Source organism: Lissotriton vulgaris, chromosome 2_1 (assembly GCF_964263255.1).
Source record: "Lissotriton vulgaris chromosome 2_1, aLisVul1.2, whole genome shotgun sequence".
Lineage (NCBI taxonomy): Eukaryota > Metazoa > Chordata > Amphibia > Caudata > Salamandridae > Lissotriton > Lissotriton vulgaris.
In genome coordinates, this window is record NC_141687.1 from 715,161,338 (window position 1) to 715,184,490 (window position 23,153).

The 23,153-nt window shown below is 50.2% G+C and overlaps 1 protein-coding gene across 2 annotated transcripts in view; it reads right to left on the reverse strand.

The window, feature by feature from the left end:
* IPO7 (importin 7) overlaps positions 1 to 23,153 on the reverse strand; it is a 262,709-nt gene that overhangs the window by 36,602 nt on the left and 202,954 nt on the right. For both annotated transcript variants that reach the window (XM_086955971.1, XM_086955972.1), the window contains exon 23: positions 797 to 1,000. In XM_086955971.1, the coding sequence (XP_086812097.1) occupies positions 797 to 1,000 (204 nt within the window). The remainder of the gene's footprint in view (positions 1 to 796; positions 1,001 to 23,153) is intronic.

Sequence of the window (23,153 nt, forward strand, 5' to 3'; positions counted from 1 at the left end):
AGGGTTGCATTACAAGGGCGGCCGGCCTTTGAAGCTTCCCTCTCGCCCATCAAGGGAGAGGTGGTGTGACACCTCCGCCCATAACATGCTTGGTTTCTAGCCACAGAGTAGAGGCTCTCGACCCAAGGATCCAGAAACCGGTCTGGTGATGGCAGGCTGCATAAAGCCAGTCCGAGACCACACCAGAGTTGGGGGGAGGGGGGGCAGGTAAAAAGTGGGGGGGAATAACCAGGTCAAAAGACTCACGCACCAACCTTGGAGACAGACACTTAACATGTCCTCTGCATTAAAAAGGTATAAGGCATCCATGTGCTCTGCATTACTTCTGGAATATGAAAGACGTGAATGTCTTCCTCCACAAAGATGCAGAAAATCCTCCTTGTGCAGGAAAGAAAAAAAAACACCATGGCATACAGCATCTTTAGCAAACAAGCAGAAATTTAGATTTTGAGCATCATTCCGACATGGATCCGCAGAAAAAAAAGCCAACATTTGTCACTTATGGTGAAGAGCTCCACTATTCAGGCTTTGGGTCAAACAACCTGGGAACCTTCCCTTAGAGTATTTTCTGAAACCCAGAGATCCACAGGAATACAGGCCAGTGTGGCTTGAATAGATCCCACTATGTTTTCTTACACAGAAAGCCTAGCAAATAAACGCAAGTTTATCTGAAACCAAATGGCACTTAGGATATTTCTGATGTCGAATATGAAGAAGTGGTTATTAAAATGTAAAATCTAAATATGCACCTCCTAGGCTATAGAAAACATTCTGTATATACTTTGTAAATACTTACTCTGAAAAATAGCTTTAAATATCTGATATTCATCAACCGGGTTGTCTTCATCATCAATAATTGTGGAATAGCCTTCAAGTGCAGTCTCTTCAGCATCGTCATCTTCCCAGTCTTCATCATCACCATCTTCTCCTGCATGCTTCGCCAAAAGCTCAAGGTATTCTTGTCCCTCTTCATCAATATCATCTTCATCACTACCAAGTTCTGGAGATAGAAAAGTAACTAAATTGATGATCCAATGGACAAAGAATTTTAACATCAATTTCGAGATCAAAGCAAGGTTCTCAGTGTGATTAGTACTGAGCGTCAAAGTTCTATTTCCCTTAAATAATCCACTAGCCTCTATTTAGATGATCAAAGCCCCCGACAAAGCTAACATTTAGTGCAGTATCAGAGTACCATGTGCTCAGCCACTGTAATACCTTGTCAGATTAGTATGGTGACATCCATTGCCCACTGGAATCATACAGCTTTGATATCACACTAGGGTCTGGAGAGGACACATTAAGGAAATTATACTTACAAAAGGATGGATACTCCTGCCCTATGTTAACCCACCTTCACCGCAAGCACATCCACTCTACTTCTCTAATTGTTTGGCTTAACATCTGGTTCCCAGATTAACACAAGTCAGTAATTTTTATTCCTGCAGTTCCTTTGTTGATCTGCACAGACCTGGCAAGAACCAAGACCCTTCAATGGGAATCTAAGATGGGGTTGGATACCGAGGATTTTGTAGCAGAGACATGTACAGTCAATTCCAGGCAGAGTAACCATGGCAAAGGTTGTTCAATAATCTGCCGGATTCTGGACTGGAAGGAGCAAGTATGGCACAATAGGGAAAGGTAGAGTTTATTAGTAAGGGCTATCTCTAAGCAGCAGGCAGACTAAATTCATTTTTTTTGGGAGAGAGGGAGGAGTTGCATTCCAGTGAGTCAATTTTTGATATATGGTTCTCTAATGCAAGTAGCGTGGGCTACCTTTGATAGTGTATGCAGAGTTAAAAAAAGGTGCTTAGAACATAATCAGAATGCTGAATGCAAATAATCAACCCTGGTCGAGAGGCCATTTATAAGTACTGTAACTAACTAAATGCCCAGTGAAGAATAGTCTATCAAACCAGGTTTAGAGCAGGGTGGTTAGCTTCATAGCTCAGGAAGGCATCACAAAATACCAGATTCCAATTTGTACAATATGCATTAGTCTTGCTCAAGACCTGGGCAATATAAATGGAAAAGGTTACCCTTTAAGCATCTGTACTTGGCACGTTGTGCTGTAGATTCAAATGCTCTGCATGCTCCTGTCATCAAGTGTTGGGCTTGGATGTGTACGACTTGTTTTTACTTCAAAGTAGTGTTTTGAGTCACAAGGTACAGTGACTCATATGAATGGTAAGTCGCACTGGCATCTACTCCATTTAGATGGTTTTCCCACACACCAGGTGATAATGAGATGAAGCACGGTAAGTGTAGAAGAGGACCATGCAAGTAAATGTAGGAAAGAAGGAAAATAAAAGCAACAGCATCTGAAACAGCCGAAGACTTCAGGAGGGGAAGGCGGACACATGAATATGCTACTTACCAGTATGCATCTGTTCTTGGCATGTAGGGCTGCTGACATTCATATCTGTGCATAGATCGCCGCCTAGTGTTGTGTCCGGATGATTGCACATTGTTGTCCTGGAAGAGTCTTTGAAGTATCACGAGATAGGTGGCTCCTCCCCTGGACTACAGTGCGCATGGGCATCCTCTCCATCCTCAGATATTTTTTCGCCATTGTGGCAGAGATGGAGTGTAATAAGTAAGTGATGACCATGCCTGAGAATGATTCTGAGTGCTACAGCTGCGACAGGCACCGGGGGAGGAGGGCGGGCGATATGAATGTCAGCAGCCCTACATGCCAAGAACAGATGCATACTGGTAAGTAGCATATTCCGTTCGAGCCATGTGGGCTGCAGAATTCACATCTGTGCATAGAATGTATAGCAGTTTCCCCCCTAGCGGTGGTTGCCCGTGCCAGCTGCAGCAGTCTGAAAAAGGGTTTTGAGAACAGCCTGTCCTACAGCAGCTTGCTGTTTGGAGTGTACATCTACGCAGTAGTGTTTGGTGAGGAATATGCTACTTACCAGTATGCATCTGTTCTTGGCATGAAGAGCTGCTGACATTCATATCTGTGCATAGATCGCCGCCTAGTGTGGGGTCCGGATGATTGCACATTGTTGTCCTGGAAGAGTCTTCGAAGTATCACGAGATAGGTGGCTCCTCCCCTGGACTACAGTGCGCATGGGCATCCTCTCCATCCCCAGATTGTTTTTCGCCATTGTGGCAGAGATGGAGCGTAATACTGAAAATGATGACCATGCCTGAAAATGCTTCTGAGAGCTGCAGCTGCGACAGGCACTGGGGAGGAGGGCGGGCGATATGAATGTCAGCAGCCCTTCATGCCAAGAACAGATGCATACTGTTAAGTAGCATATTCCGTTCGAGGCATGAGGGCTGCTGAATTCATATCTGTGCATAGAATAAATAGCAATCTCCTCCTTAGTTGCGGGTGCCCGTGCCAGCTGCAGCAGTCTGAAAGAGTCCTGAGAACAACCTGACCCACATCAGCTTGCTGTTTGGAGTGTACATCTACGCAGTAGTGTTTGGTGAATGTATGTATAGTGGTCCATGTGGCTGCTCCACATATGTCTTCTAGAGGAATATTACCCAGGAAGGCCATGGAGGTCCCCAATTTGCATGTGGAATGCGCTCTAGGGGGAACTGTTAGTGTGCGTTTAGCCTTCTGATAACAGATTTGGATACATTTAACAATCCACCTGGCTATACCTGATTTGGAGATAGGGTTGCCTTTATGTTGTGGAGAGAATGCAACGAATAGCTGTTTAGTTTTTCGAAAGTCTTTCGTCCTGTCGATGTAATACAGGAGAGCTCTTTTGACATCTAAGGTGTGCAGTGCTCTGTCTGCCACCGAATCTGGGTTAGGAAAGAAAACGGACAGTTCAATATTTTGGTTGATGTGGAACTGCAAAACCACTTTTGGCATGAATTTAGGGTTGGTGCGAAGCACCACTCTATTTGCATGGATTTGCAGGTAGGGTTCCTGCATTGTGAGGGCTTGCAGCTCACTGACCCGCCGCAGGGATGTAATCGCTATGAGGAAGGCCACCTTCCAGGTGAGGAACTGTATGTCACAGGAATGGAGTGGCTCAAAGGGTGGCCCCATGAGTCTGGTGAGAACGATATTTAAGTTCCAGACTGGTGAAGGGGGGTGTCTGGGAGGGATCACTTTTAAGGCCTTCCAAGAAGGCTTTAATGGCAGGTACCCTAAAAACGGAAAGGTGTTGCCTGTTTTGAAGGTAAGCGGCTATGGCCGCGAGATGGATCCTGATAGAACTGTATGCCAGGTTGCATTGGTACAGATGCAACAAGTAACATATGAGGTTTTGCGTAGATGCGTCCAACGGGTTAATGTTATTGTTGGAGCAGTAAATAACAATCCTCTTCCATTTGGCCGCATAGCAGGCCCTGGTAGTTGGTCGCCTCGCCTCTTTGATGATGTCCATACACTCAGGAGGCAAGTTCAGGTATCCAAACTCTATGACCTCAGGAGCCAAATCGCAAGGTTCAGCTGTTGTGGATCTGGGTGCTGAATGTCGCCATGGCTCTGCGTGAGGAGGCTGGGAGTGAGGTGCAGTCGCTGGTGAGGCACCACTGAGTTCCAGGAACGTGGTGTACCAAGCCTGCCATGCCCACGTTGGAGCAACCAGGATGAATGTCATGGAGTGCTGTCGCAGTTTGCGCGCCACCAGAGGTATGAGGGGGGCTGGCGGAAAAGCGCACGCAAATCTGCCTGACCAGTTCATCCATATCGCATTGCCCTGAGACTGCGGGTGTGGAAATCTGGCGGCGAAGTTTGGGCATTTTGCGTTCGCTTGTGGCGAACAGGTCGATGTCCGGATGACCCCACTGCTGGAAGTACGGATGAGAACCGATGGGTGGATCTCCCACTCGTGCATTTGATGACTGTGCCTGCTGAGCAGGTCCGCCATCTGGTTGTCGACACCTGGGAGATGCTCCGCCATGAGGAAGATGTTCCTCTGAATGGCCCACTTCCACATGCTCTGGGCTAGGTGAGACAGCTGCTGGGAGTGCGTGCCTCCCTGCTTCTGGATGTAATACATGGCGGTCATGTTGTCCGTCCGGACTAACACGACCTTGTTGCACAGGTGCAACTTGAATGCATTCAGTGCCATGAAGATCGCCATGAGATCCAACACATTGATATGCATCCTCTGCTGTTGCGCAGTCCATAGTCCCTGCACCGTGTAGTGGACGACATGTGCCCCCCAACCCTGGAGAGATGCGTCCGTCGTCAGTACTAGCTGTGGTACAGGCTCTTTGAACGGTCGTCCCCTGCAAAGGTTTCGTGGGTTCCACCAATGCAGAGAGTTGTAAGCACGACCGGTCACCAACACTAGACTTTTAGATGGCCATGAGCCTGGTTCCACTGACGGGCCAAGCATTCTTGGAGGGGTCGCATGTGCAGCCTCGCGTGCGGGACTATGAATATGCAGGATGCCGATCAGTTGCATGAAAACCTGTGCTGGGAGGGAGTTCTGAGGTTGAAACCTCCGGATGAGCGCCTACATGCTGACGACCCTGGCTGCGCCGTGGCCGACTGGGTGTTTATTGACGCCCCCAGGTACTGCTGGACCTGGGCTGGCTGCAGGCGAGACTTTGCGTAGTTGAGAGAGAACCCTAGACTGCGAAGGAGGTGAATGGTCCGCGACATGTGGCCACACTGTACGGCAGACCTTGCCTGGACGAGCCAGTCGTCCAGGTAGGGATACACGTGAACACCTTCCCTGCGCAAGTGCGCTGCCACAGTCGCTAAGCACTTGGTGAAAACCCTGGGAGCGGTAGTGACCCCGAATGGCAGGACTTTGAACTGGTAATGCTGACTGTTGACTGTGAACCTGAGATACTTTTTGTGGCTTGGGTGAATGGGAATGTGGAAATACGCATCCTTGAGGTCCAGGGTGGCTAGGAAGTCGCACTGACGGAGCAGCGGCAGGACTTGTTGTAAAGTTAGCATGTGAAAGTGCTCCGAGAGGATGTATTGGTTGAGGGGCCTGAGGTCTAGAATGGGCCTTAGGGACCCGTCCTTTTTTGGAATCAAGAAGTACAGGGAGTACACCCCTGCACCCCTTTCTTCGGCAGGCACCAGTTCTATGGCCCCTTTTTGCAGCATGGAGAGAACTTCTTGCTGCAATAAGTGCGAGTGCTCTGCGGACATAGGACGGCTTCTTGGGGGTATGTTGGGGGGGGGGGTGGAGGTCAATTCTAGACAATAGCCGTAACGGATAAGTTGTCTCACCCACCTGTCGCGGTTGTGATATTTTCCCAGAGTGGCAGGAACTGCTGGAGTCTCCCCCCCCGACAGGTGTTAGATGGTCGGGGGCAGTGACAAGAAGTCACTGTTTGTTGGGAGTGGAGGACCTGGCGTTGTTATTGCCGCGGCCTCTCCCTTTGGCGCTGTTCCCACGGTAACCACCTCTGGTGTTTTTAGTGTATGCAGATTGCGTGTTGCCTTTGGTATACTGGGAGTGCTGTAGAGCTTGCCCTCTTGTTGCTCCCCTGTTACCGGAGCGACCAAAGGAACCGCTCCGAAACTGCTGTGACTGGAGAGCCCCCATGGACTTTGCCGTCAGTGTCTTTTTTCATTTTCTCGAGTGTTGTGTCCACATCGGGTCCAAACAGGAAGTCCGGATTAACCGGCTGATTAAGAAGAGTAGTTTGGATCTCGGGTTTAAACCCAGAGATGCGCAGCCATGCGTGGCGTCGCAGCATCACACTAGTATGGATTGCTCTTGCTGAAGTGTCCGCTGCGTCCAGTGCGCACTTGATGGACGCATTGGAGATCAGTTTACCCTCTTGTATAACCATCTCAGCAGCCTCTCTGTAGATATCAGGCATGTGCTGCATCAATTGCTCCAGGGTGTCGTAGTGCGCCATGTCGTACCTAGCCAACAGGGCCTGTGTATTGGCTATTCTCCAAGTGTTAGCGGCCTGCGCCGCCACCCGCTTCCCCGATGCCTCGAAGACTTTGGACTCTTTGTCTGGAGGGGGAGCGTCTCCAGTTGATTGAGAGTTAGCCCTTTTGCGCGCGTTAGCCACTACAAGGGAGTCCAAGGGGAGCTGTCCTTTGATGTAGGTGGGGTCCACTGGAGCAGGCCTGTACTTCTTGTCGATCCGTGGATTGATAACCCTGGCTTTTGTTGGCTCCTTGAAAATGGCTGTGGCATGTTTAAGGACCCCCTTAAGCATGGGCAGTGTCTTGGTGGAGCGTTCAGATGTGGAGAAGGTGTCGAATAAGTCGTCCTCATCCACTGGCTCAGCATGCATTTCGACGTCATGATTGAGTGCAGCGCGCTCTATCAATGCATTGAACGCTGCGGTGTCCTCAGTCGGAGATTGTTTGACATTGTAGGACTGAGAGTCCGGGGTGACCTGGGGGTCATCAGGGTCATCGCCTTGATCCGCTGCCCCTGACCACTGATTGGAGACATCCTGATCAGTGTCAGCATTGTAAGTGAAGCCCATTTGGCTGTAGTCTGCAGTTAAGTCCTCCTCACTTTGTGTAGGAGAATGAACAGAAAGGTGTGAGTAGTCCTGAAGATGTTTACCAAGAATCGGAGAGGTGGTGGAGACCATCTTCTTTTTGAGGGGAATTTTGTAGCCCTCCAAAGGGTGTTCAGGCGCGATCTTTCGCTTGTGGACGGTAAGCCTGCCCGACTCAGAGTCAATGAACAGTTTTGTTTGGATGTCAACCTGAGCATGCGAGGACACCTTTGCCACCTTGGAAGCCTCCTGAGACTTTGGACGTGCAGTGGGCGGAAGGCCAAACTTAAGTGGCGTCGATTCAGCCTGCTTGGAAGCGGAAGTGCCGGCTTCGTGCTTCTTCGACGCCCGAGTAGGCCGCTCGCTCGAGCGCGTCTAATCGACCTCAGTGCGCGGTGCGCCTCAGACTTTCGGCGCCGACTATAATTTCGGGGCATCCTTGGCCGCGGCTTCGACCCTCTTCGCCAGCCCATGCTTCAGTCCTGAGAGGGGTGGCTGCAGACCTTTCCCGACAGGAAGTCCTTTGCCCTTCTCGCCATGTTTGGTAGTGGACGCGGGCACCGGTGCCGAGGCCTTCGAGGCGACTGTCTTGGAGTCAGGGCCCTGCTTTGGAATCCCAGTGTCGGCGCCGACGGGTATCTTCGGCGTCAAAGGATCGACGACTACCTTCGAGGCGGGCATCGAACCGACCACCATCTCGAGCCGTTTCGGTTTCGATTTCACAGAATCGACCGATGGCTCCTTTGAAAGGGTCTTAGCCTGGCTATGACGCGGGGCTGTAGACCGAAAGGGCAGATCTTGGCTAAGGCCTTTCGGCGATGCCTCGACCGGAGCCGGAGCGGGCTGAATGTTAATGATAGGCCCCGGAGCAGTGGGCGGACTCGGTTCACCACCGGAGTCGTCATCAATGGCCGCAAGGGCCTGTTTGTCGTCCCCTACCTCGACGACATCCTGGTCGTGGCCGAACTCTTCGTCTGGCTCGTCCATTTCGAAAGTTGAGTCATGTTCTGACGCCGGTTCCGACATTTCTTCGGGAACGTCATCTTCCGCCTCTTGGAAGAGTTCCTCGTCCCCGGTATCGAAGATGTTCGCAGGTGCTGGAGCCGACTGCCTCGCGCCGAAGTTTGATAGTCTTCTTAGATCGGAACTTTGAGCAGGCGAAACATTTCGACTCGTCGTGGTCGGGGGACAAGCAGGTGTTGCACACTGGGTGCACATCTAAGTTCGAATATTTGGAATTACACACAGGACACCGCTTAAACGGGGTCCGTTCCATCGTCGAATTAGTCCGGGCCTGAGTCGTCGAGAGATTCTTTATTCGACGCCGATCGAAGAATTGAAAGGGCCAGGCACAGAACGAAACAATACAGACGCTAAGAAAAGCCTTTAGGCCTTAGGAACAGAAGAGTACAAGTTAATTAACTGGAGTAAGAGATTAGACATCCGAACCCAATGGCGGAAAAAAACAATCTGGGGATGGAGAGGATGCCCATGCGCACTGTAGTCCAGGGGAGGAGCCACCTATCTCGTGATACTTCGAAGACTCTTCCAGGACAACAATGTGCAATCATCCGGACCAAACACTAGGCGGCGATCTATGCACAGATATGAATTCAGCAGCCCTCATGCCTTGAACATGTATGTATGGTGGTCCATGTGGCTGCTCTACATATATCCTCTAGGGGAATGTTACCGAGGAAAGCCATGGATGCCCCTAACTTGCGTGTGGGATGCGCTCTTGGGGGGAACTGTTAATGTGCGTTTAGCTTTTTGATAACAGATTTGTATGCACTTAACAATCCATCTGGCTATACCGGATTTGGAAATGGGGTTGCCTTTGTGTGGAGAGAGAAGGCAACAAACAGTTGTTTAGTCTTTCTAAAATCCTTTGTCCTGTCTATGTAATACAGGAGAGCACTTTTAACATCTAAGGTGTGCAGTGCTCGCTCTGCCACAGAATCTGGATTGTGGAAGAAAACTGGCAGTTCTATGTTCTGATTAATGTGGAACTGCAACACCACTTTAGGCATGAATTTAGGGTTGGTACGTAGCACTACCCTATTAGCATGAATCTGTATGAAAGGCTCTTGAATAGTTAGGGCTTGAAGCTCACTAACTACTCTTAGCGATGTGATGGCTACCAGAAACGCCACTTTCCATGTAAGAAACGATTTCACAAGAGTGAAGAGGTTCAAAGGGTGGTCCCATTAGTCTGGTGAGAACCACATTTAGATTCCAGACAGGTGAAGGAGGGTGCCTGGGAGAGATCACTCTTGAGTCCTTCCATAAAGGCTTTAATGGCAGGCACCCTGAAAAGGGAAAGATGCTGCCGGTTTTGAAGATATGCTGCAATGGCAGCCAGGTGTATCCTGATGGAACTATATGCCAGATTGCATCTGTAGAGATGCAACAAATAACATGTTCTGCGTGGACGCATCCAGCGGATTAATGTCATTATTGGTACAGTAAATGACAAACTGTTTCCATTTGGCCGCATAGCATGCCCTAGTTGTAGGTTGCCTTGCCTCGATGTTCATACAGTCAGGGGGTAGGTTGAGGTAGCCAAACTATGACCTCAGGAGCCATATCGCAAGGCTAAACTGTTGCGGATCTGGGTGCTGAATGCATCCATGGCTCCGAGTGAGAAGACTGGGCGTGAGGCGCAGCCTTTCGTGGGGCACCACTGAAAGTTCTAGGAACGTGGTGTACCAGGCTTGCCGTGCCCACGTTGGAGCAACCAGGAAAAGCGTCATGGAGTGTTGTCGCAGTTTGCGTGCCACTAGCGGTATGAGTGGTGCCGGACGAAAAGCGTACGCAAATCTGCCGGACCAGTTAATCCATATCGCATTGCCCTGAGACTGCGGGTGTGGGAACCTGGCGGCGAAGGTTTGGGATTTTGCGTTTTCCTGTGTGGCGAATAGGTCGATATCTGGATGACCCCACTGCTGGAAATATGATTGGAGCACCGAGGGGTGTATCTCCCACTCGTGTATCTGATAGCTGTGCCTGCTGAGCAGGTCCCCCATCTGGTTGTCTTTGCCTGGGAGATGTTCCACCATGAAGAACATGTTTCTCGGAATGGCCCACTTCCACATGCTCTGGGCTAGATGAGACAATTGTGGAGAGTGTGTGCCTCCCTGCTTCTGGATGTAATACATGGCAGTCATGTTGTCCATCCGGATCAGCAAGACTTTGTTGCACAAGTGTAATTTGAACGCCTTCATTGCCATGAAGATTGCCATCAGCTCCAGCAGGTTGATGAAAACAAGTTACTTACCTGTAACTTTGGTTCCCCAGTATTGGTAACTTTCATAGATTCCCATGCTTTGTATCATTCCCAGTCGTCGGAATGGGAGCCTCGGTAGTATAATAACCATAGAAACAAAAGAGAAACACAGGCCTAAGCCTCATCTCATTTTGTATCCTATAACTCTGTGTAAAAGAGACCAAACTTTTGCTAGGACCAATCAGAGTAGCCTCCCCCTCTAGAACCTTCCTGAGAGAGCTCAGAGCCTCAGATTTTCGTAGCCGTTGTGCAAACCGCCACTCTGTCATGTGAAAAGGCTGAGCTTTCCCAGGGGAGGAGGGTGGGCGCATGGGAATCTATGAAAGTTACCAATACTGGGGAACCAAAGTTACAGGTAAGTAACTTGTTTTCTTGCCCTAGTGTTGGAACTTTCATAGATTCCCATGCTTTGTATCAGAGTAGCTAGCAGTAATAACCAAGACATTTTGCAGATACATGGCCTCACATAACCATAAAGTATACACACTTCTAGCATAGTAAAAAAGAAACAAAATGTGCTCACCAGGATGGAGGGTTCGTAGGGAAAGCTCACCTCTCAATGGAAGAGATTCCGCAGAACTGCTTCACCAACAGCCGCGTCGTCTCGTCCCGCAGATTCTAGGCAGTAATGCTTCGTGAAGGTACGAGTACTGCTCCACATTGCTTCCCTGCAAATATCCTTAATGGCGCTTCCAGAGAAAAGAGCCATAGATGATGCCACAGACCTTGTAGAATGGGCACGAACCTTATTGTTCAAATGCTTACCAGCCTCCTGATGGCAAAATTGAATGGCACTGGAGATCCAGCAGGAAATGCCACTCTTTGCTAAAGGGATGATTTCTGAAAGGGCCTTGTACGTTCCAGGTAGAATTTTAAGCATCTCTGAACGTCCAAAGAATGTAGAGTGCGTTCCGCAGGTGTAGAAGGACGCGGAAAGAAAGACTTTAAAATCAAGGGCTCATTCAAGTGAAACTCGGATGGTACTTTCGGAATGAACTTTGGATTGGTGCGAAGAATAAGAACATCCTTTTTGAATTGAAGGAATGGATGGACTACGGAGAGGGCTTGAAGTTCACTAACTCTTCTCGCTGAAGTAAGAGCTAGAAGGAGAGCAAGTTTCCAAGACAGGAACTTCAAATCCGCCTTGTGCATCGGCTCAAATGGAGGTTTCATGAGTTGAGCCAGGACAAGATTGAGCTGCCAAACTGGAGGAGGAGGTCGAACTGGAGGGAACATCAGGAATAGACCCTTCAAGAACTGCTTAACAATCCGAGAGGACCATAAGGAAGGGCCTGAAGTACGCAGAAACCTTGAAATGGCAGCAAGATGGACTTTCACAGACAAATGTGCCAACCCAGATTTAGCCATTGATAGAATGTATGGCAAGAGTTGGTGAGGCAGAGATTTATAAGGATGGAGACCTTGTCTTTGACACCATAGGCAGAACCTTCTCCATTTTGCCTTGTAAGTCTTATTTGTGCTCGGTGCTCGAGCCTGTGACAAAACGTCTCGACATTCTTGGGAAAGATTTAAATGACGGAACTCTGTGTTCAGGAGCCACGCTGTCAAGTGGAGCGATTTCGGATGGTAAACCTGCCCCCGATTCCTGGACAACAGGGATGGAATGGACTGTAAGCGGATCGGAGGAGCTTGGGAGAGACGCAGGAGCTCCTTGTACCAAAATTGCCGGGGCCACGCTGGTGAAATGAGAATCATTTTGCACGGTTCCGCCTTCATCTTCTTGAGTACTCGAGGAATGAGGGGAATTGGAGGAAAAGCGTAAAAGAATGCGCTGTACCAGGCCATCGAAAGGGCATTCCCCAGGGACCCGTGATGGTGTACCTCGCTTGTGTAAAACCGGCATTTGGCGTTCACTGGGGAGGCAAACAGGTCGATGGTAGGTGTCCCCGCCCAAACCGAGAACTCTCTCCAGAATGGACTGATTCAATTCCCATTCGTGTGTCACCTCTGTCGACTCAGGGCGTCTGCCTTGACATTGAGAGAACCTGCCAGGTGTTCGGCTCTCAGACTGATGTTGTGAAGGATGGCATTATCCCAGAGTTTCTGAGCTTCTGTGGACCGAGTCTGATCTCGTTCCCCCTTGCTTGTTTACATAGTGCATGGCAGTCGTATTGTCTGTCCGGACCAGCACTGAACGGTTGCGAACCTTGGGAAGGAAAGCCAGTAAAGCTAACCGAATGGCCCTCCGCTACAAAAATTGATATGGCACTGGCGCTGATCCACGCTCCAGTGTCCGCTGACTTGAAGTTCGCGGAGCACCGCTCCCCAGCCTTCCAAAGAGGCATCCGTGGTTATGATGAGGGGGGGGATGGCGAAATTCTGAACAGACCTTGCGCGATATGGTCTTGTACCAGCCACCATTCGCAAGCCTCTCTCATTGCCGAAGTCACCAACACCTTGTCGTTGAATGACCCGTCTGCCTGGCGCCATTGCCTGTCTAGTTCTTCCTGCAAAGGGCGCATTCGCAGCCTGCAATGAGGTATTAATGGTATGCAGGATGACATCGACCCTAGAAGGGACTTTTATTGACAGACTGACAAGCATTTCTTCTGGAACAGTTGGCGAGCTGAGATCATCAACTTCCGTTGACGGTCCTCCAAAGGACGAGCCGTGCACTGTGTGGTGTCCAAAATCGCCCCCAGAAACCGTGCAGTCTTCGAGGGAAGCAGAACTGACTTGCTGCTGTGTAATTGAAGGCCTAGGTCTCTGAATAACTGAATGCAAGTCGAAACAGCGTGAGAGGTTTCCTCGAAAGATGGAGCCTTGACTAGCCAGTAGTCCAAGTAAGGGAACACCTCCAGGGACTGTGTCCTCAGAAAAGCTGCCACAGGTGCTTACACTTTGGTGAACGCCCGAGGTGCAGACCGCAGGCCAAACGGAAGCACCTTGAATTGGAAATGGCTCTTGCCCACTGTGAACCACAGATATTGCCTGTGAGCTGGGTGTATCGGAATGTGGAAATACGCATCTTCTAAATCCAGGGAAGCCAAGTAGTCGCCTGGGTTTAAAAGAGGAAGGATTTAGAGTGACCATCCTGAAAGAGTTTTATGAGATAAGTGTTGAGCTCTCGTAGGTCTAGAATGGGGCGCCAAGTTTTTTGTCTTCCGCACCAGGAAGAACCTGGAATAAAAACCTCTGCCCCTCTGAGAAAGAGGTACCGGTTCTATTGCTCCCTTGAGCAACAATTGATGAGCTTCTAGATGGAGTAGACCCAGATGTTTCGTGCGGATGGCCCCCGGAGCTCTTGTTGGAGGAAGATCTTGGAATTCCAACGTATGGCCACTGTACAATATTCAGGACCCACTGGTCCGATGTTATATACCTCCAGCTGTTCAGACAAAAGGAAATCCTGCCCCCCACTGATGTGACTGGGAGGGAAGGAACAGCAGGTAGAGCCAGGAGGCCGCTATTGTCGCTTGCCACAATCACGTCCTTGACGGTTCTCACGTCCTCGTGGTGTCTGGCGAGAGTAAGACGCCGACTGTCCCTGCCGCTGATTAGAGTACTGGGTCTTGTAAGATTGGGACGGTTGTGATGAATATCTCTGCTGGGCGTTGCCTCTATATGAAGAGAAACCCCTGCCTCGAACGCCCTTAAATGGGACCTTGCGATAGTTCAGATCCCAGCGACTTTGCAGTGTCGGTATCTTTCTTTATGTTCTACAGGGCATCATCCACATGCTTTCCGAAAAGCATTTCGCCATCAAAAGGGAGGTCCAGGATCCTTTTTGGGACCTCCTGACGAAACCAGGTGGCTTTTAACCAGCCCTGGCGACGTAGCACCGCTGAACTCGCTAAGGCCCGAAAAGCCGTGGAGGCGATGTCCATCGCAGTCAATGACCTCTGAAGATGATTTTTCCCCTTCCATCAGCACTCTTGGCTTTCTCCCGTTCTACGTCTGGCAATTGTTCCACAAACGGTGCCATGTCACACCACATCTGGCGATCGTATCTGCCCAGAATGGCGAGAGAATTGGCTGCTCTAATCAGCAAGCTGGCCATGGTGGAAAACCTCTTCCGCACATTATCCAGACGTCTATCGTCCTTGTCTGGAGGCGTAGTCAAAGGCGTCGTCGGATTCTTCGACTTGCTTTGGGCGGCCTGAGAGATGACTGAATCAGGTTTCGGTTGACCAAGACAAGCTGGACTGCCTTCTGGAGCCTTGTACTTTTTTCCAGTCTGGGGAGTACTGGAATTACCGTGGCTGGATTCTGCATGATCTTTATGCCTTCCTCCCACACATGTTCGATGATCGGAATAGACTTGACGGATCTTCTGTATTGCTCCTTGAAATCGTAGAGGAAGCATTCAGACTCCTCTTGTAATCGGCAGTCCAAATCTTTTCGCCGCTCTCGCCATCAGGTGATGGAACCCTCCTATGTCCACAGGAGGAGAGATAGATGTATCACGACCAGTGGCGTCCGGGTCTTGTAGGCCACTGTCACCCTGATCTGGGTCCTGTAATGGATCAGATAAGGGATCCACAAGAATCCCCTCCTCGTCCGAAGAGGTATCCAGATTGACAGGATCGGTTGGTTCCGGATCCGGTGAACGAGGTCGGACCAGAGGATCCGGTGTGCGAAGTCGGACCAGAGGTATAACCTGAACTGGGAGGTGGGGCTGCCCCTGCGAAGAAGGCGGAGCAGCAAATGCTTGTGGCAATCCCTGAGGAGGAGGCTGTGTAGACTGCGTAGAAGGTTCCAACGGGAACCCGTTTCTATAATCCTGCAACATCAGTTGAAGATCAGAGAGCAGAGAGACAGGCATGGCCACCATGTCCTGTCCTAAACCAGAAGGACGCCGCTCCTCAGAAACATAGTGCACCTGTTCACGTGCATGTTCGAAATAGTCCTCCGTGTCAGTGTCTTGCATCTTTACATTAAAGTCTGAGGGACTGTAGGCATCTCCATAATGGCCAAACTCCTCCTCTTCTTCAGACTCCTCCTCTAGAAGCATATTTGGTGGATGCAACAACACTCTTCATGGAGATGTCATTTCCGGTGTGATTTTCATCTTTTTCAGAGGAAAATGCTGTTTTTGACACGTCGACGATATCGATGGAACAGCAGTCGTCGACGGTGCAACCGTCTTCGTTGACGGAGCAGCAGTCGCCGACGGTATAGTCACCTTAGTCGACGGAGTCTTGGTCGTCGACAGGGCCATAGTCGACGGAGCAGCCGCCGACGCAGCTTTGGTAGTCGACGGAATGATAGTCGACGGCTTCGTAGACGAACTTGTCATCATAACCATCACTGGAGACGTAGAATTAGTCGAGGTAGTCGACGTGGTCTTAGTCGTCGACGAGACAGTCGACAGCACCTTGCCGGAACCTGGCATCTTGAAAGACGAAGAAGTCATCGACATGGAGATTGCTGCCGCCGAGCCCGTCCACAGAGCTATAGAAACAGTGGGAACTTTAGCAGAAGCAACCGTCGTTGACGTACCTGACGTTTGTCGTCGAACGCGGTTTCTTCTCCGGACCGGTTCCAGAAGTGACAGAAGAGTGTTTGTCACAGGGCTTCTCTTTTTTGGACGGAGGAGAAGTAATGGAAACCTCCTTTTTGTCCTTTGAAGTAATAAGTAATCCAGAAGCCTGTCCCTGCCTCTCCTTTTCACTTCCGTGAGGAGGTTAAAGGGGACCAGCCCTCTCAAGAGATCTTGTGAGGGGTCTTAAGAAGGGGCTCCATCGAAGAAGAACCAGGGGGAGACCTACCCCTCTTCCTGGACTTATGAGAGTATGCCATAGATGTCGAATCCTCCTCATCAGAAGACACCAGCCCCTTCCGAGTCTTCATCTGTTGAAGCCAGGTCAAAAGTCAACCCTCTGTCACAGAGAGTCTTGGCAGTGAATGTTCTGCAGATCTTGCAGTCGGTGGCCTTGTGGTCTGGGTATAAGCAGTAAATACAGTGGTCATGCTTATCCTCAACAAAAAGTAGTTTTTCCCCACAAGAGGCACAGGACCTGAACAGGGCCTTCTTGTCAGACATCTTTTGAAGTAGTAATATCCAGAAATCCAATAAGTTGTAGAAGAAAAACTGAGCAGAGCTCAGTGGAGACTCCCTAGCACAACGTGCGGTAGAAAAATCTAAGGCTCTGAGCTCTCTCAGGAAGGTTCTAGAGGGTGAGGCTGCTCCGATTGGTCCTAGCAAAAGTTTGGTCTTTTTTACACAAAGAATGATAGGATACAAAATGAGATGAGGCTTAGGCCTGTGTTTCTCTTTTGTTTCTATGGTTATTATACTACCGAGGCTCCCATTCCGACTACGGGGAATGATACAAAGCATGGGGATCTATGAAAGTTCCAATACTGGGGCAAGTGCATCTTCTGCTGCTGTGTCGTCCATAGTCCCTGCACTGTATTATGGAGGACATGCGCTCCCCATCCCTGGAGAGACGCGTCCGTCAGCACTACTTGTGGTACAGGCTCTTGGAACGGTCGTCCCCTACAAAGGTTTTGTGTGTTCCACCAATGCAGAGAGTTGTAAGCACGACCGGTCACCAACACTAGGTCTTTTAGATGTCCCAAGCCTGGCTCCACTGTCGTGCTAAGCACTCCTGGAGGGGACGCATGTACAGCCTTGCGTGTGGGACTATGAAGATGCAGGAGGCATCATATCTATCAGTTGCATGAACACCTGCGCTCGGAGCAAGGGTTGGGGTCTGAATTTCTGAATTAGCAATTGCATGCTGTTGACTCTGGCTGAGTTTGGCTGCGCTGTTGCTGTCATAGTGTTTATTGTTGCCCCTAGGTACTGTTGTACATGTGCAGGCTGAAGGTGTGATTTTGGGTAATTTAGTGAAAATCCTAGACTGTGTAGGAGGTGAATTGTGCGGGACATGTGGCTGGCACATTGCTGGGCTGACTTTGCTTGAACAAGCCAGTCGTCCAGGTAAGGATAGACATGGATGTGTTGTCTCCGAAGGTGCGCAGCCACTGTCGCCAAGCACTTGGTGAACACCCTGGGGGCTGTAGTGACCCTGAAAGGCAGGACCTTGAACTGGTAATGCTGGTTGTTGACTGAACCAGAGATACTTCCTGTGACCTGGGTGAATGGGAATGTGAAAATAGGCATCCTTCAGGTCTAGTGTTGCCAGGAAGTCCCCTTGCCTGAGCAATAGTAGAACTTGCTGTAAAGTTAACATATGAAAGTGTTCTGACAAGATGTACTGGTTCAGGGGTCTGAGGTCTAAAATGGGCCGCAGGGAACCGTCCTTTTTTGGGATTAAGAAATACAGTGAGATCAGGGGGCGGAGCTGGGCCGGCGGCCAAGATGGCCGCACCGAGTCCCGGCTCCGCCGACCTTCTCTCCTCGCCGCCTGATCCGCTTGCCTGATCCGAGTAAACGCGGAGCCTTTGTCCGTCGGAAGGGACGCCGAGGTGGGGCGTCCGACTCCGGCGTAATTTCTGACTCCGGGGACGGAGATATGCTTCCCGGTGCAGGGCGGCCTGCCGTAGCCGGGACCTTGCGTTCTGCTGCACCCGCCTACCAAAGCAACAACAACGGCCGCATTGACCAGTGGGGCGCCGGTCTCCTGCCGGAGACCCTGAAAATACCCTAGACACCGCCGAAGCCCTTTCCAGGTGCATTGCACAATTTTTACTGTGCGTCTTGTATCCCCCCCCCGCCCCCCCTCCTCTACTTCCCCCCCCAGATTTTTTGACTGCTGGCGGATTTTGATACTTGCTCCTTGTTTTCCCGGAGCATTTCACATGCCTGCAAATTGAACTGCTGCTATGGAGGTTGGGGTTCCCGCACCGGGAGTCTCCCCCATGTTTCCTTCCCTATCGTGGGCTGTTGATTCCTTTTTTCTTTTCTTTTTTATCTCCTTATTTCTCTTATTCTCTGGTCTATATTTCGGGTTCATAATGGGCGACAGGCACGCTGCTGGGGGGTAGGCCATGGCCACATGCAGGGGTGCAGGGTGGGGGGATGGGGGAAGGGTGTTTTGTTTTTCTTTGTTCTATGGCCTTATTCTTTTGTCTCTGGCTACTTCTATTTTCTCCTTTTTCTTTTTTCGAGATCTTTGTGGTGTTAGTTCTCTACACATTCGCCTTCTTTCGATTAGTACGGGGGATTTAGACTGCTTTGCTAAGGCGGTCGGGGTCTTGCTTGGGGGGCGGACTGCTGCTTTATGTCTATCCTGGTACCGTGTGATACCACTACGCCCCACTGGCAGCTCTCCCGGACTACGATCACCCTGCCTCTTGTACTTCCCCTGATTTGCTTTGATCTACATATACTGTCACAGATCCTGCCCTTATATTTAATTTAAAATTAAACCTTCATTGATCCTGTTGTTTTCCGACGAACTTGCTCTCCTGGGTTACAACCGAACATTTGTGGGACGGAGACTTGCACTGCCATGGTCTAATTGCTTGCTTTGTTTAAACCTGTTCCGATGGCTGATTATGATGTTCTGCTTTGTATCGATTGTACCTGGTTTTACCTCTAATAAAGGTTTTCCAAAAATTAAAAAAAAAAAAAGAAATACAGTGAGTACACCCCTGTACCTAGCTGTTCTAAAGGCACGAGTTCTATGGCTCCTTTTTGCAGCATGCCGATCACTTCTTGCTGCAATAAGTGCATGTGCTCTGCGGACATAGGACGGTGCCTTGGGGGTATGTTGGGAGGAGTGGAGGTTAGTTCCAGACAATAGCCGTATTGGATAAGTGGTCTCACCCACCTGTCTGTGGTAATGCCTTCCCAGACTGGCAGGAACTGCTGGAGTCTTCCCCCGACCGGTGTTATATGGTCGGGGGCAGTGACAAGGCGTCACTGTTTATTGGTGTCGGAGGATCTGGCATTGTTATTTCCACATACTCTGCCTTTGGTGCTGTTCCCACGATATCCACCCCTGTTATTCTTGTTGTAGGTGGTCTGCGTGCTCCCCTTGTTGTATTGGGCTTGCTGTAATGCCTGACCTCTAGAAGCTCCCCTGTTACTGGAGCGACGAAAGGAACTGCCCCTGAACTGCTGTGACTGCAGAGCACCCATGGATTTTGCGGTCTGTCTTTTTTAATTTTTTTCAAGGGTAGTGTCTACATCTGGACCAAATAGAAAGTCAGGATTAACTGGCTGATTGAGCAAAGTTTGGATTTCTGGTTTGAAACCAGAGATGCTGAGCAGTCATGTCTCAGCATTACACTAGTGTTGATGGCTCTAGCTGCTGTGTCTGCTGCATCGAGTGCACACTTGATGGATGCATTTGAAATCAACTTTCCTTCCTGTATTCGCATTTCTGCTCCCTCTTTATAAGCATCAGGCAGGTGTTGCATCAGCCGTTCTAACGTGTGGTAGTGAGCCCTATCATATCTGGCTAATAGGGCCTGTGTATTGGAGATCCTCCAAATATTAGCCGCTTGAGCTGCTACCCGTTTGCCAGAAGCTTCCAAGATTTTGGATTCTTTGTCCGGAGGAGGAGCATCCCCACTTATTTGGGAGTTTGCCCTCTTGCGAGCATTAGCCACTACTAGGGAGTCCAATCGGAGCTGGCCCCAGATGTACGTAGGGTCCACAGGCGCAGGCCTATATTTTCTTTCAATCCTTGGGTTTACAACCCTTGCCTTTGTGGGTTCCTTGAAAATGTCAGTAGCATGTTTGAGGACCCCCTTTAGCATAGGCAATGTTTTTACCGATCTTTCTGAGGTGGGGAAAGTATCGAATAGAAAGTCCTCCTCCATTGGCTCATCGTGCATTTGAACATCATGGTTAATGGCCACCCTTTCAATTAAAGCGTTAAACGCCGCCGTGTCTTCAGTAGGCGTGGTCTTGACATTATAAGACTGAGTGTTGGGCGTAGCGTGTGGATCATCAGGGTCAGTCCAGTGTTGAGATTCCCCTTGATCTGCGTCAGCGTGATAAATAAATCCCATATGACTGTAATCATCTCCCACATCCTCATCGCTGCGTGTGGGAGAATCGGCATTGTGTTGTGTATAGGACTGAACATGTTCAAAGAGAACAGGTGAGGTGGCTCAATCCTTTTTCCTTTTGAGGGGGATTTTGGATGACTGTTCTGGAGCGATTTTCCATTTGTTAAAGGGGTCTGCCAGAATCCGAGTCGATGAAGAGCTTCGACTGATTGTCATACGAGGGTGCCTGGAACATTACCTCCTCCGGAATGGACCGAGACGAAGGTCCTGATACCTTTTTGGAGGTTTCGGCGCTCCTTTGTGGCTCCAACGTTTTGGGTCGAGTGGTCGGGGGCAGTCCGTATTTAATTGGTGAAGGAAGCACCGGAGACGAACCGACCTTAGGGATTGATGTAGTCTTCGATCCGATTGGCTTAGATGGATCACCAGCATGCTTGCAGCCTTGCGTTGACTCGAGCTCATGGTGCGCGGCAGGTACGGCCTTTGGCTTAGACGCGACATGCTCCTTTGGGTCGGGTTTTGTCTTCGACTCGAGGGCCTTGCTGAACAGTGTCTTCGAGGCTGCAAGCGTCGGTTCGACAGTCTTTTTAGCCTGGAGTCCTTTGGCAGTGTCGCCATGTTTGGACTTCGATGGCGTCAGGGTGAGGTGCTTGACCTTCAAGACTGGCTTCGGCGTCCCGCTCTTGGGGTCGACGCCGCCTTGTGGCCCGAAGGGTCGATGACATTTGTAGACTTGACTGGAGCCGAGGAGCTAGAGGGCGTCGATCCGAGGACTGCCTTCAACAGTTTCGGTTTTGCATCTGTTGGTTTCGGTTTTTGTGGATCGACCGATGGCTCCTTAGAAGTATTCTTAGCCTGGCCTTGATGCGGGGCTATAGAATGTGACGTAGGATGTCGGCTAAGGCCTTCCGGCGATGCCTCGACCTGAGCCTTAGAGAGCACAGTGTCAATATTAGGCCCCGCGATTGCGGGTGGGCCTTGCTCATCGCTCGAGTAGTCCTAGACGGCTCCGATGGCCTCGACGACGTCTTCTTCATGGACGTAGTCTTCATAGTCGTCCACACCGAAGGTAGAGTCTCGCTCCGACTTGGGGTCGGACTGCTGGTCAGGATCCTCTTAATCGACGCCTTCATAGTCATTGGCCTCGAAGATGTTCTCCGGGTCAGGCGACGCTTTCTGTGCAGACTGTTGTGCAGCACGCCGATGTTGAAGCGTCTTCTTCGACCGGAACTTTGAACAGGCCATACAGCTGGCCTCGTCGTGGTCCGGGGATAAACATTTATTGCACACTGGGTGCACATCAATGTGAGGGTATTTAGAGTTGCAGTTGCGGCATCTCTTGAACGGGCTCCGTTCCATAGTCGTCGTAGTTTGGGCCTGTGGTGTCAAAAAGGCAAACGGCCTTAGACGCCCTGTTCGAAGAACTGGATTAAGTATAGGCACCGAACTAGACAATACCGACGCCCCGAAGGCCTTGCGCAAAGAGTTTCATATCGATTCCGAACTTGAGTCAAGAAAGTACATCCGAACCCAATGGCGGAAAAAAAAACCAATCTGAGGATGCCCATGCGCACTGTAGTCCAGGGGAGGAGCCACCTGTCTCGTGATACTTCGAAGACTCTTCCAGGACAACAATGTGCAATCATCTAGACCAAACACTAGGCGGCGATCTATGCACAGATATGAATTCAGCAGCCCACATGCCTCGAACATAACCTTTTACAGTCGCCACAGCAAAACCCTGCTGGGCCAAAGAAAGAGCAAACTCAAGGGGTCAATAGATTTCTTTCCACACCAGGAAACAAATTTGGACCACCTATAGGAATATATTGACTTTGTGGAAAGACGCCTGGCCAAAAGAATTACATCCACCGCATCAGGCGGGAGAGAAAAATAATTCAGGTTGGCCCGTTCAATCTCCAGGCATGAAGGTGTAAGGTCTGGAGGTGGGGGGTGTAGAACCTGCCCCTCCACCTGAGAGAGGAGATCTGCTCTGAGAGGGAGACGGAGCGGCGGGCACGAGGAGAGGTGGAGAAGATCTGTGTACCACACCCTTCTTGGACAATCCGGGGTGACCAATATAACTTGGGCCCGGTCTTGGCGAATCTTCCTCAGAACCAGAGGGATCAAGGGTATGGGAGGAAACTCGTAAAGGAGGAGAGCCCCAACTCAACTGAAACACGTCCCCCAAAGCTCCCTGTAACGGATACTGGAGACTGCAGAATGACAGGCAGTGAGCGTTCGTGAGTGGCGAAGAAGTCCACTTGAGGAGTTCCGCCACGTCCGGAAGACGTGACGAACCACCTCTGGGTGAAGCCTCCACTCGTGGTCGGCTGAGAACTGCCGACTGAGACTGTCCACGCTAACGTTCAGAACTCCGGCCAGATGATTTGCCATCAGACTAATCTGGTGGTCCTGTACCCAGGACCAGAGAAGCAGAGCATCTCTGCAGAGGAGATGCGACCGTACTCCTCCCTGCTTGTTAACATACCACATCGCGGTCGTGTTGTCCGTCAGGACCTAAACCGACTGACCACAAAGGGAAGGGAGGAAG